Source organism: Phyllostomus discolor, chromosome 9, assembly GCF_004126475.2.
Source record: "Phyllostomus discolor isolate MPI-MPIP mPhyDis1 chromosome 9, mPhyDis1.pri.v3, whole genome shotgun sequence".
Taxonomy (NCBI): domain Eukaryota; kingdom Metazoa; phylum Chordata; class Mammalia; order Chiroptera; family Phyllostomidae; genus Phyllostomus; species Phyllostomus discolor.
Genome location: NC_040911.2, coordinates 63,479,861 through 63,494,858, shown reverse-complemented (window position 1 = coordinate 63,494,858; position 14,998 = coordinate 63,479,861). Strand labels below are relative to the sequence as shown.

At 34.8% G+C, this 14,998-nt stretch overlaps 1 protein-coding gene across 2 annotated transcripts in view; it reads left to right on the top strand.

Moving 5' to 3' along the window:
* The window catches only part of XRN2 (5'-3' exoribonuclease 2), a 112,546-nt gene that overhangs the window by 94,902 nt on the left and 2,646 nt on the right, over window positions 1-14,998 (top strand). For both annotated transcript variants that reach the window (XM_036009472.1, XM_028523763.2), the window contains 2 exons: window positions 9,073-9,136; window positions 14,133-14,271. In XM_036009472.1, the coding sequence (XP_035865365.1) occupies window positions 9,073-9,136; window positions 14,133-14,271 (203 nt within the window). The remainder of the gene's footprint in view (window positions 1-9,072; window positions 9,137-14,132; window positions 14,272-14,998) is intronic.

The window sequence follows — 14,998 nt, the reverse complement described above, 5'->3', positions numbered from 1 at the left end:
AAGAGTACAAGTGAGAGAGTCTGCGTGCCTTTGCTTTTTAAAAGAAGGCTATCCTGAAATCTCATGTGAACAGGAAGCCAGTAGGAGCATCCAGCTTTTCCTGTGGTGCACCGGTGTCCGACATTTTTGTCATCTCCCCATTGTTTCTGACCTGCTTTCAGTTGCCATTTTTAGTAAGGGCAAAGTTTTCCCAGCCACGCATGGACACATGCATATCTGTTCGTCCTCGGTTTGGCCCCTGCAACCCACACAGGCACTGTATGAGCTTCCCCCCTACACCCCAACCCCCATGTCATGAGTAATTTTGCCTGCTCATATTCTTACAGTCACATTACAGTTTGCTTACATTTTGCCCTGGGTAGCAGCCTTCTTCTGCAGCCCCTTCACAGTATACCTTAAACCTGTGCCTTCTGTTCCATTGGTGCTCTTCCCTGCCCTCCTGCCTTTTTGGCAGGATGGGGGGTGTCTCCTATTTTCCAGGGACCTATCCTCTGACCTACCCTGTTACAGTATGATGTTTTTCTTTTCTACACATCACTGTGTTCTGTGTGCCAATATATATGGGGTACTTTTTCATCTGCGTAATATGAGAAAGATTACCTTGTAACTTCTTTATTCACACATTTTGTCTTCATAAAACAAGTTAAAAAGTATTCCCCACATTTCTGTTTTCTGTAAGGGTTATTGTGAGATTGTTGTCATGTCTTAGTTTTTAGAAGACTTCAATGGTGAAGCCATTTGGACCTAGCAGTTTCTTCATGAAAAGGTTTTTAATGGTAGATTTAGATTCTTAAGTAGATATAGGTCCTTTGTTCTTCTATTTTTTTGTCCTCTGATTTTTTTAGTTAGTTCTTGTGTTGGTTTGGTAACCTTCCTTTTTTTTTTTTGTAGAAATGTACCCATTTATTCTAAAATTTCAAATTTATTGCCAGAAGTTGTTCACAATATACTCTTCTTTTGTGGCTTGATTTCTTTTATGTATTTTTTTTTACTTTGTATTTTTTTTAATTTAATTTTCAGTTAGAGTTGACATACATATATCAGTTTCAAGTTTACAACATAGTGATTAGATATTTATATACCTTACAAAGTAATACCACCTGACACCATGCATAGCTATTACAGTGATATTGACTATATTCCATATGCTATACTTTGCATCCACTTAACTGTTTTATAGTTGCCAATTTGTGTTCCTCAATCCCTTTACCTTTTTCCACCTATCTCTATCCCCTCCTTTCATCTGCAAACCTAAGTTCTCTTTTTTTGTGAGTTTATTTCTGTTTTACTTGTTTGTTTGTTTTTCTTTAGAGTCCACATGTAAATAAAATCATATGGTATTTGTCTCTAGCATAATACCTTCTCATTCCATCCAGGCTGTAATGATGATTCTTTTTATGGGCCAAGTAATATGCCATTTTATATATGTACCACATCTTCAGTCATCCTTCAATGGATAGTTTGATTGCTTCCATATCTTTGCTGTTGTATTTTAATTTTTTGAGGAATCTCCATATTATTTTCCATAGTGTCTCCACCAATATGCTATCCCACCAGCAATGCATGAGGGTTCCCTTTTCTCCACGTCTTCACCAGCACTTGTTTGTTGATTTATTGATGGTAGTCATTCTGACAGATAGGAGGTGCTACCTCATTGTGGTTTTAATTTGCATTTCTCTGGTGATTAGTGTAATTGAGTATCTTTCCACATATCTGTTGCCCATCTGCATGTGCTCTTTGGAGAAATGTCTATTCAGGTACTCTTCCTATTTTTTAATCAGATTGTTTGTGGTTTTGGTGTAAAGTTGTGTGAGTTCCTTATATGTTTTGGATACTAATCCCTTATTGTAGGTATCATTGGCAAGTATCTTCCTCTATTCAGTAGGTGTTCTTTTCTTTTTTTTTTTTTAAGATGTTATTTATTTTTAGAGAGAGAGGAAGGAAGAGAGGAAGAGAAACATCATGTGAGAGAGGTATATCAATCAGTTGCCTCTTGCATGCCCCCAAATGGGGATCTAGCCCATAATCCAGGCATGTGCCCTGACTGGGAATTGGACCAGCAGCCTTTTGATTTTCAGGCTAAGACTCAATCCACTGAGCCATACCAACCAGGGCCAGTAGGTGTTCTTTTTTGTTGATAGTATCCTTGCTCTGCAGAAACTTTTTAATTTAATGCTGTCCTGTTTATTTGCTGAAGGAGACATATCCAAAAAAAATGTTGCTAAGACTATTGTGAAAGAGTTGACTGCCTATGTTTTCTTTTAGGAGTTTTATGATTTCAGGTCATACATTTATTGGGTTGGCCAAAAAGTCCGTTACATTTTTTTCTCTGTAAAATGAAAGGCTTATCTTTCATTTTCACCAATAATTTTATTGATTTGGATAGTTTGAGTATGTCAGCTGTCTCCCACTATTGGCTTCTAGTGGATAGAGACCAGAACTGCTGCTGCTTAACATCTTCCAATGCATAAGACAACCCCACAGCAAAAAATTATTTGGCCAAAATGTCAGTAGTACCAAGAAACTTCACAAACCACTTTTGACACATTTGATCAGTCACAGCACCTTCTGTGTACACTGCACATATCTTTTTACGTTTCAGTTGTGTTTTTTCCTTTCTTGAAATAATAAAGTATAATATGCCAAAAATGTTGCTTAGTTTCTTCCATTTTTAATATTAAAATGGTTGTACAAAAATTCACCAACTTTGATAACTTTTTTTAATGCATGCTGTCATAATACAATCTAACAAAAATTGTTCAAATGAAATTAAAGACAGCTAAGCACTAGAGCCATCATGCGGAAAAAACCAAATGAACTTTTTGGCAAACCCAGTAACTCTTCAATCTATTTTGAGTTTATTTTTGTATATGATATAAGAAAATGGTCCAATTTAATTTTTTTGCATGTATCTGTTCAGTTTTCCCAACACAGTTTATTGAAGAGGACATCTTTAACTCATGGTGTATTCTTACCTCTCTTGTCTCATGATATACTCTGAATATCTTTTTAATGCCTATAAGATTTTAAAATTAAATTCCTGATATTGGTAGTGGATACTGTTTTTCTTTTCTTCTTGATTAATGTTGTTAGGACCTATTTAACATTATTGGTTTAGTTTTTTCTGTTTTCATTGAACTAATTTCTAGCTTCATAGGGTTTTTCCCCATTGTGTGTTTTCTACTGATTTCTGTTTTTGTCTTCATTATTCTCTTCTAGTTTCTTTGGAATTAAATACTGTTCTTTTTCTGATTTGGAGATGGAAATGTAGGTAGTTTATTTGCAGTCTTTCTTATCTAATATATGCCCTTGAGTGCTATAAATTTCACTTTAGCTTTATGTCATATATTCCTTTTGTTTTGTGTCACATGTTCATTGTCATTCAATTCATACTATTTGATTTCCATTTTTTAAAATTACATACTCATAACCCTGGCTGGTATGGCTTAGTGGTTTGAATGCCGACATGTGAACCAAAGGGTCGCTGGTTCGATTCCCAGTCAGGGCACAGGCCTGGGTTGTGGTCCATGTGCCAAGTAGGGGGTGAGCAAGGAGCAATCACACATTGATGTTTCCCTCTCTTTCTCCCTCCCTTCCCCTTTCTAAAAATAAACAAAGTCTTTAAAAAATAAAAAAAATCTTGCTAATTTGATAAGCAACGGATTATATAAAGTATGATTTTTTGATTGCTGTTTTGACACATTTTTACTAACCAGTTTTTCTTTCATAAATTGTTTTTGTCCCTTGCTGATTTATTAATTTGTATGCAGGTTTTTCTTTTTTATTTGTAAGAGCTTTTTAAAGCTCTTTTTAAGCAGAAGAGTGCACAGGTACATCATTTTTTCTAGAATCATAATTGTCGATTATGGAAAAGACTTGGTGGTGGTTCTAGTTAGAGACAGATAAAGAAGGTCAGAAGTGATCTGTGGCAAAGTGGATTCAAAATGGAGAGGATGGAGAGAATGGGAGAGAATGAACTGAGGGCTGAGTGAGTGACTGTGATAAGTGAGGGAGAGAGAAGATTCAAGATAAGGCCCGTTTGTGCACTGTGAACTCCTGGACTTTAGAATTTGGGAACCCAGTAGGGTGAAGGGACGTGCAAGAATATGATGAATCTGATTTTTGTCAAGGACATTGAAGTCATCTGCCAGGAGGTAAATATGAGTCTGATACTTGCTCAAGAGAGAAGATGGTTAGAGAGAGAGAATTGGGAACTGTCTACATATAAGCCAGAAATGAAAAAGTTCAAGAAGGATTCAGATAGGTTAAGAAATTTAATGGCCCTTGGTTATAAGAGAACCTAGAAAAACTTGGGGTTATGAGGTTGGACTTCCTAGAAAGTAATCGTGTCACACATAACCACTGTTCCCTGATAACCTTTTTAAGGGACGTGTTGAATAAATAATTGGCCTAATCTAGAATGGTCATGGCTGGATAGTAAATGGTCACAGTTGTATGATAAGCCCAGAAAATGCTGCTGACTATCAAGATAGGAAACCCCATGTTCTGTGATTTTTTTTTCCCTAGTACTCTTTGTACATGGTTCAATATATGATTTGACTTTTGTTTTCTTTAGTTTACTGTCATTAATACTTTTGTGGTATATTTATTTTATGTCTTATTGCGACTTTTAGATTTCATATTTATACAGACAGGCTAATCCCCACCTTTCTGTCTGTATCTTGTCATTTTTATCTGGTCCCTTATTTTTATGTTTTTTTTGAATACTCAATCTTTTTTTGAATTACTACCCTCTTTAAAAGGGAAGTAATTTCAAATACTGTAACCAAGATCTTTTTTTTCTTCTCATGAATCTTTGTTTGTCAAGGTGCTTACTACTAAAGTATAGTTAAGCATTTGTTAAGTGTGTCTATTTTTCTTTCCTGTGTTATTACATAATTTATATTAGTCTCTTAATTCTACACTTTGGAAAAGTTGAAAGTTTTCAAATCCCTAATCCTGTCTTCTTGAAAAACCCTAAGGTTTTGAGCCTCCTGATTGAGGTGGTTCTCCTTTGGTCTTTCAGAAATAAAAGAACATAAAGAATCATCTCTACCAACAACACAAGTGCATGTGAAACTTGGAGCAGCATAGTATATTCGGGAGTGGTTAAGAGAACTTATCCTGTGGCTTTTACCCTGTCCTGTGATATAGCCTTGTGATCTCAGCAGGTTTTTGTCAGTACTTAGGTTTCCTCATTTCTGAAATGGTACAGAGAATACCCATCTCACAGAATATTCATAGTAAATGAATTTAAGTTATTAAGCACTTGAAATAGTATCTGGCAGATAGTAAAGTACTGTAGAAGTACTAATGATACAAAAAGACCTGATTTTCTTTTTGTAGAACTTTGAACTTTATAGAATGGTCAGAAATAGTTTGGGGTTTTTTTTGGTTTGGTTTTTTTTGTTGTTGTTGTTTTTTGTAAAATTGACATATAAACCATTTCATTAATCTTTTAAAAATATTTTTAGTTTCATACCCATTTTATGTGGTGCAAAATTACACTCAAGAAGGGCCATTTGGTCAAACTACTAAGTGTCAAGTGTCTGCTATAGGTGTTTCTTACTGTTGGTCTTTGATTTGTCTTTGATGTGTCATTTTTTGGCTGATAAATAGTTGCCTAGTTACTGATAACTTCTTGGAGTCAAGTGCAGCCCTGAGTACTGAGTGTGAATAAAGCATTTCATTTCTACAACCCAAAGAACCTGATATGTCACTTCTCTTAATTTCAGTAAATAAACTTGTCAATTAGCCCCACTTGTAATGTGACTTTTGATTAGTAAACATGGAATTTTTTCTGTGATTGCCACATTAATTAGGTAAATTGTCACTTGAATTATTGATGAAGCCTTGGTTTATGTGGCCTTTAGTAGCTTTAGGAAAGGGATACTTTTTTAATGACCAGAGTAAAAATTAACTATCATTTTTCCTGTCTCACCTGTACCATTATTAAGTGCAATTCACTATCTCAGAATTATGTTTTCTAGCTTTCAAATGGATCTTCTGTTAGAGCCATACAAATGAGTGATAAGTTTACTTTCTTTTTACTTTCTGCTTTATTACTTATCAGCCAGGAAATATTTCTTCTTTATGAATACTTCAGAGCTATATATATATTGCTCAGGGCCACATGAAGAGATTTGTTTAAAGGTTGCCTTGAAGTTTGCCTTCGATCCATTTTATTTTTCTTCGTTTGGATTGAAAGCAAGAGATACTTTAATAATTGTGTGACACAGTTTTTAAAGTCTCACAAGATTTGATTAGGTTTTAACAAAGAACTGTAGTTTCTGCATGTGCTGTGTGTTTATGTGGGAAAAAAATCATTTTGGAGATGAGAAATAGTAAAAGCACAATAGAGGAGGAAGTACCTGGCATATTAGAAGTGATGGAATGGGAACTTGTGCCATATTTCTGGGTACTTACAGGTGTATAGGTAGACTGTTGAAGGGTTCCTCCTCTCCAAAAAGCATTTATACTTAATGAACCCTACATTCCAATTCCACTTAGAAACATTGGTATGCTTAATCTAACATTTAGCATATTTGAATCTGATGGATATGTATTCTTGATGGTGATGATATTCCATCTGTGTACTGTTCCTAGGAGAGAATATACAAGCTTTCTTTTGCATTTATTTTTCATGAAACATTAAGATGAGTATTTCTGAGGGCTTTTCTTAATGAAGATGTATCCTTTTTTATTAAATGTATTAGTGATCCAGTATGGAAGTTTCTGTAAGAACCATGGAGAGTATGTATGCTTTTTTTTTTTGAAAGATTTTATTTATTTCCAGAGAAGGGAAGGGAGGGAGAAATAGAGTGAAAAAAAAACATTAGTATGTGGTTGCCTCTCATACGCCCGCTGCTGAGGACCTGGCCCGCAACCCAGGCATGTGCCCCTAGTCTGGGAATTGAACTGACAACCCTTTGGTTTGCAGGCCAGTGCTCAGTCCACTGATCCACACCAGCCAGGGCAAGAGTATATATTCTTTGGTACTACCATATATAAAGTAACACTATGGAACCAGAATCAAGGAATTAAGTCTTAATTGTAAAAGGTGGCATGTTTTTCAAACTGACCACAATGATTGTGAGACATGTAAAGTACAGCACTAGATAGGAGTCTGAGTGAAATTCACTTTATTTCTTTCAACTTTTGTTATATTAGCTAATTTTGTATATGCAACACACTAAAATAAAATACTTCTGGGAACATTTTAACTGATTTGCAATAAACCTAATTTTTGTACATAATCTGAATAGACCAGTGGACTTCAAGTTTAACAAAGTAATGTTCAGAAAAAGTAGCCCAAATGTTGATTTTGTTTTCATAGATTGCTTTCTCAATGAAAATTATATAATGTGTTAAGGTAAGTGTATCTTGAGTTTATCCATAAAATTAAACCACACAGATGAAATGATGTCTATCTTCTAAGAATTTCTGGTTTTATGTCCTCTAATTATGATTTTCTGATAGTAGTAATGATTCAGAAGTTATTCGGGGCCTAGACTAGTGATCCATCTTGTCCTATTTTCTGTGGATTGTATGGTAATTAGACTACTAAGTTTCCATTCAGGTTTAGAATATGTAATGACCATTGTGCAGCCTCCTCAGCATTGTTTCTCAGTTTGACTGCTAGTGGTTTGATTTTTAAGAGATTAAAAAGTGTCTTAATTCAAATCAACTAGATATGCCACTTCTTCAATTTAGAATGGGATTCTTCTTGGAATAATGGTGGTGAAGGCTTCCCTGTTCCTTTCCAAGAGCAACATCTCATGAGTTTGGCTGCTGTGGACCTAGGGGGCAGCAGGCTATGGAACTATAAATATCACTTTAACAGCTGCTCCTCCAAGGGTAGCTTGTCCATCTAGGAAACTTTCTTAAGTCTAGCAGTGTCAGCTGAGTTGAGGTGGGAAGAAGTCCAGGGTAGAAATAGCCAGTTGTCATGCTAGAATGATTGTGAGCAGCCAGGTACTTTAATTGTTCCATATTCTCCCTTGTGGGGGCTCTGGAAACACAATTTCACTTTTCTTTCTTTCCTTTTTGTTTTAAGTAAACCCAGGTCGCATTTGTTGGTGAGGGGAATTCTAACCAGAGATAAGCTTTCATTTCTTCTTCCCTTTAAAAAAGTAATTTTGAAAATCATGTTTCTAGTTTGTGTTTCCATTAAAATGTGAGCCTGAATACATTATGGTAAGCCTTGTTGTCCTTGGGTCTCAGGAGTCTGGAGGAGGTTAGTGTCCTCATACAGTGAACTCATTAGACAACTCCTAGAACCAGCTGTTTTAATTAGGTCACACACAGACCTGGCTGAAGGGTGGCTGAGGTGACTGCAAGACCAGAGACCAGAGTGGTTTTTGGTTGATACCAGCCTGCTGAGATACTAAACTCCCCTCTTGAGCAGTATTGTAGTGTTCCCTTAATCCTGCTTATGTAGTAGAGCAGTAGCCATTTAATTGTTTCTTATAGCTATATGTTGCTAGTTCAGCTTTGTGTTAGGGGAAGAGATTTGGCTATCAGAACACAATAGAAAAGTGGGTGGTCCCTTTATTAACACATCTTTCTGACCTGTGTTGGAGAGATTGTGTGCTCTCTGCTTTATGTTATGGTAGCTAGGTAAGTAAGTGTCGCTTTTTTAATTAACACATTTATGGAGACTATTTCAGGATTTCTGTTATTAGAGTTACTATGTGTTAAGTTTGTATTTATAGGAAAAATATATTCCCTTCCTTTAGCACAGCATTTAAAATATAAATGTAAAAATATACATGTAACCTTTACCTACATATACACACATAGAGAGAGAAATGTGTGAGTTTAATGACCAGGGTTACTCAGCCTGTTTTCATTATCAAAGGAAAAGTAATAAAATAAACAAACTTATTGATCCTGTTGGTTTTGTATGGTTTTCCATTTCCAGTCTCCAATTATATTAGTTTATTTAGTTTATATTGTCTCAATTTTTTGAGACGCAAGATTGTAATTATAAAGTACGTGGGTAGCTGAATAGTGATTATTTAAACACACACACAGCACAACTCCTGATACTCTTCCCTGTTTATTTTCCAGATATGAGGCCCCAGGATTCCTGGCGAGGGCCTCCTCCCCTTTTCCAGCAACAAAGATTCGACAGGTAATAATAAAATAAACAGCACTTGCAAATATTTTCCACATCAACATTTAAGGTTTATGCTTTCTGTTTGAAATATACTTACTTTCCTCTAAACAGTTTTTCTTGTGCCTGTCCTTTAGGAAAATAGATGGTTAACACATTGAAGTAAAAGGCTCATGTTTGTATACTTTCCTACTCTTCTTGGTTCTTGGCATCTATTTTATTGAAGCTTTTGAGGTGCCCTGAAAAATGCAACAGAGAGAGCTTAATTTGTATTAGGTTTTGGGATAGCTAGACAAATTTCTTTTTAGAAGGGTTGTGCCGCTTAATGAGGCATAACTAATGGTATCCCACTTTTATCATTTCTGTGCCGGCAACACAGCATTAGTACAGACCAACCATTGATTCTTGCTACAAACCTCTTGAAGTCCTAATCAGCTTCTTTGGTACAACTTCTTCAAGGCTGACAAGCCTATTGTATGGCAGTGTCACTGTAGGTCAGTAGTTATTAGTTGCCACTGAAAACAGTTTCTTTAACTACTTAAGACTGAACTGAATTAAACGCAGAAGGGACTTAGAAGAGGATTATGGGATCTGCAGTCTAATAAGTACCATGGACTAGGGTGAATGTGACATGGTTTAATAACAAGGGATGTTTGACATGTGTTCTTTCATTGATAAGTTGTGTGCTTTTAAGTCAGTTGGCCTCTACATGACAAGACAGCTAGACATGTTATGAATAATTACATTAACATCTGTAGAATAATTTTTAAAGGACACCTCTAAAATCTATCGTTCTGTGCTGGTTTTGCCACCTCAGTGCTAAAACATGATATTGCTAAGCCCCATCATGGTAATAAGGCTTTCTTCTTTGCCTTCCTAGTTTTAATCTGTTTTGTCCCCCTTTCCTCTAGCGTTTTTAGCAGTCCGATCTGTTCACATCTGAAGTTGTCATGAACAGGGTTATAAATGTTGCACCCCTTTTAAGAAAACCTTTTCTTTAGAATCTTCAAAAGATATGAGACTTTCAAAAGGATAAAAGAAAATGTGGTATTCAATTGTTTATTAATAGTATCACTATTTATTGCAAGTTGCATTTTAAATTTAAGACAACTGAAAATGCCTGTTTTCATTGTTTCCAATATAATTGCTCAAAGCACACTGATATACTACTTCAAATCCTCATTTGTACCATTTCCCAAATTAAATGAGTAAAGGGTAATTTTTTTCCAAATTATGTATTATCATGTAAGAGCTCAACTCTTTTTAAATAACAGTCTTTCTGAATTGCTTTTGTCAGGTTTGATTTTAAGACTTGGTTTCCCCACCCTGTTGCTTTCCTTTTTACTATATTATTAATAATTGCTAGCTAACATTTATCATCTGCTTTCAAAGTGTCAGCACTGTGCTAATACGTTTTTAAAGACATGACTTCACTTATTCCTCCTAGCAACCCTTTAAAGATGTTATTTTTACAGATGAGAAAAAGAAGGCGAAGAGAAGTTCGGTAGGTTACTTACAGCCTGCCTTCTGTACTGTTCTTTACTAAGAAACTTTTCACTTGAGCAAAACTCAATACTTGTTTTGAGCATAGTATTATAGTAAAAACACGGGGACTTAAAGGATATAAAGGATCTACTTCCACTTCTGAGGCATACTTTCTTTCCCAATATCTATCCTTTCCTCTACACATTAAAAGTTTTCCTAAGATTATCACCAATGTCCTGATGTCCATCATATTTTTGGGGGGGTTCTCCCCTAGTTAAGTATTGGTATTACCCTGACTGACTTTGTGAACCTAGCATATTAGGTACAAATTTTGTGAGGCATTTTTGGTTTAGTTCTATTCTTAAACTTAAAATCATGCCTTTAACAAAAATTTAATGTGAGCATAATAGAATTCTGTCTTATGTCTTAAATCATTGTCATTTAAGAAGTAAATCATTGATTCATAAACAGTTTGAATTCAGCCATCTTAAACTTCACTAGCCTATTAGTAAATACAGTACATCACTCATTTTGGTAGCACTTGTTAATCATTCCAGACTTACAAGACATAGAGAAGAAAATATAGTCAATATGACTTTGCTAATATGTCACAACTAGTATATAGTAGAATTCTTATTAGAACCAGGTATTATTCATCCTTATTTCAGTATTTTTCCACTGAACTATTTTGAAGGTTTGGTTGAGAGTCCTATGGAAAAGAAAATTTTAGGGTACCTTTTTTTCTAAACCACAATTTTTTGAATTATCTCCTCTTTGAGATAGCATTTATAATTCATATATTCATTTCACTTAAAAACAGCAGGAACACACATATAACCCTTGCCCCTCCATGCAAAGACAACCTAGAGTTAATATGTACAGAGATGTTCAGCACTTGGCATCACTTGAGTTCTGGCCCATTTTTTATGTAAAGAAGCTTCTCTTTTTGACCATATTCAAAGTAGCTATTTAGTCTTTAGTAGCTCAATGAGTCATGGAAAATCTTTAAAAACTCTGATTTGCCATATCTATAAAAAACATAAAAGCATCCAAATTGGAGTCATTATTTCACATTGCGAGCTACTTTCCAAAGCAGTAATTTAGATACTTAAGAATATTTTTGCTGTTCATGATGCCAAGTGCCTCAAATTAGTTTCCTCAATCAGTAGCTGATAATTTTAAAAAGTTAAATGTATTAACCCCAATACTTCCATCACATATTTAAAATGTATTTTCCAAGGCAAATTTCAGTTTGTAAACATTTACAAATTAATATAATAGGATAAAAATATGATACTATAGTAGGATAGAAATATGATAAACTTGTGGAAAATAAAAAAACCTTTATGCCAGTAAAGGGAAAAAAATTCCTGTCCTCCTTTGTTCTTTCTGTTTTATTTTAATTAGATTATTTTATGACAATTATCTTTGTCAAAAACATTTTAAATAATCATTTTTTAAGATTTTATTTTATATACTTTTTAGAGAGAGGGAAAGGGAAGGAGAAAGAGACAAAGAGAAACATCAATGTGTGAGAAATTCTCTGATCGGTTGCCTCTTGCACGCCCCAACTGGGGAAAACCTGGCCCGTAACCCAGACATGTACCCTGACCAGGAATCCAGGCGGTGTTTTAGTTCACAGGCCAGCACTCAATCCACTGAGCCACACCAGTCGGGGTTTTAATAATCATTTTAAACAAAAAGGAGGAATTTGTGTTTTTATTTTGTTTTTATTTTTTAAATTTTATTTTATTTTAATCATTGGAGAAATATGTGTTTTTAAACTGTGGCTTTGCTTGTAACCTATCTATGGATCATAAAATCATGTAAAATTACATTTATAATGTGTATTATTTATACTAGCAGATTTACCTGTAACTCAATTGAGTTTTGTTGTAAAACTGAAAAAAATTTGGTTATAGTTAATACAATGTGTGAGTTGCATTTTTCATGTGTGGGTTTTGCATTAATGCCTCAGTTTTGATGAGCACAAATCTTCACCCCTCACTCCTGCAGAGACCAGAAGAGACCATTCCTGTATCTGTCTAAGGAGCTATTATTACTAAATAGCTGAGGCATTTTTACTAAAGTATATTTGTATTCATAGTGAACCCCAAAAATAAGTAAAGGTCCTGAATATATGCATATTTTTCAGAAATGTAGATTTATTTTTTATTTTATTTACTTACAGCAAGTTATATTATTAGAGCTTTGCTTTCACTACTAACTGGAGAATAGCATTAGCCTTTTAAGAGTTCTTCAGAGAGCTATTCTTCAAGCTATCACACAAAAATAATCATCTTTAGTGGTTTTTTTTTTTTTTTTTTTAATAAGGCAAGCCAAGTGAAGGGAGGGGATTGATGGGTAGAGAGGATGGTTTCAGGCTTGAATAGCTTTGAGAAGAATGCACTTATCCAGTGAGCCCAAATTTGGGGTTTTTTCCTTAAGATCCAGGAGGTGAAAATCATACGCTGATACAGTTATAGCTAATTCCAGCTCATCATTGCTTTAGCAAATTTTAAGTTTTCTTGTAATTTTTCCTAACATCTTTAATGGCCCCAAAGCTTCTAATTTTAAAATATATTGGAGAATTTTGCTTTTGTTTATTATTTGTAGTGACTGTTCTATAAAACTGAAGTTGAATAAAAGGCCTCAAGGAGAAAGTTAATTTTAAACAGTGATTGCCTTTTGAAAGTTTGTCTTTGCTACATTGTTTATGTGATAGTTTTAAATTAAGTTATGATTTCATACATCATACCTGTTGCTTTGTATTTATAAAGTTAAAATAAGCACTTAAAGGCAATTAAAACATTTCTTCTTTTGACTAGTAATTTGGGCCAGCAAACTGGGTTATAATAGCTGTTGAATCTGTGTTCCCATGTAAACTGTACACCAAATGCCAGTCAGCCCATACCAATTAGTGCTCATGTTGCTAGGTCACCGTGGTCAATTGAGAGCTGCATCAATAGAACTTGAAAAGGTTTCCTCCTGATCAGACCTTCTGACATATTGAGTAGAATAATGGATGGGAAAAAACAGCCGAGTTCTCTACCCTAGATTCAGAATACTCAGCAGTAAGAATTCATTTGCAACCTGCAATTAACTAGAAAGAATAGACTCCGAGAATAAGTCTGGACATTTTAAAAACTAAAGCCTCATTCTTCTGTCTTGTACATGTTTACTCTGTAGATAACATCTTAAATATAGCCAAGTTGGAGATCTTGGTCCACATCTTTATATGACTAAAGGAAATTTCACCATTGAAAATGAACAAAGTATTTTTTAAAGTCAGGCCTTTCTGATTTATTTGAGTTTGAAACACCCTTTTTAATAAATGCTGATACTTCATGAAACATTAGACTACGCTGGCTATGTGGTATTACAAAGGCCACTTGGATATTACATATCCCATATGAGAAATGCAGCAAAATTGGATTTTCCTAAAATTTAGATATGATACTTTCCAGTTTTAGGCTTTGGGCTGTATAACATGCTTGACTTCTAATGCACATATAATGCTTTTCCACAGAAGTGTTGGTGCTGAACCCCTGCTGCCATGGAACCGGATGCTTCAAAACCAAAATGCAGCCTTCCAGCCAAATCAGTACCAGATGCTAGCTGGGCCTGGCGGCTATCCACCCAGACGTGATGATCGTGGAGGAAGACAGGTGATATGGTGTGGGCTGTGGAACAAAAAGCATACTGCTCACTTTCTACTTAGCCATGCCTCTCAGGACTCAATATTTTCATAAAAACATTTCTAGATACGATGTTAATAGAGTAGCTTAGCTGAACTTGAGATTCTCATTAAAAATATATATTAGGTGAGTATCTGCCTTATTAAGTAGATTATACCTTGAAGATGCTAAACAATTTCCCAACCAAAAGCCTTTCTAATCATAGCAATCAGTGACATTTAATACAAATGTGGTCAGTTCCCAAAACACATTGTTTATTCTTGAAGGGTATTACTTTTTGTTTTACTACAAACTAGATCTCTATAATAGATAATTTACTAGAAAATGAAACAAAGGAATCTACCTTTTCAGTTGTTATCTTTGTTTATCTTAGAAGTTTTCTGTCTTAATTTATCTGACATCTCTCCTCATGGAAGAAAAATCTCTCCTTCATTAAAAAAAAGTTTCCATATATTTTTCTACCAAATTTAAACATTGAATGAGTATAATAATTTCTGGGTACCTGTAGTAGATGTAAGCTTCATTTCTTTTTCTCATAGCAGGCGGTTTTAGTGACATTTAAAACTGAGGTCTATTTGCTTCATTCTCTTTGTCTCCCAGCCATTTGACACCCTGTTCCAGTATGAACATGCTCTTGAGTCAAATCCTTGCCAGAGAACAGGATCAAAATGCTGTGATTCAGAGTATATGGTGTTGT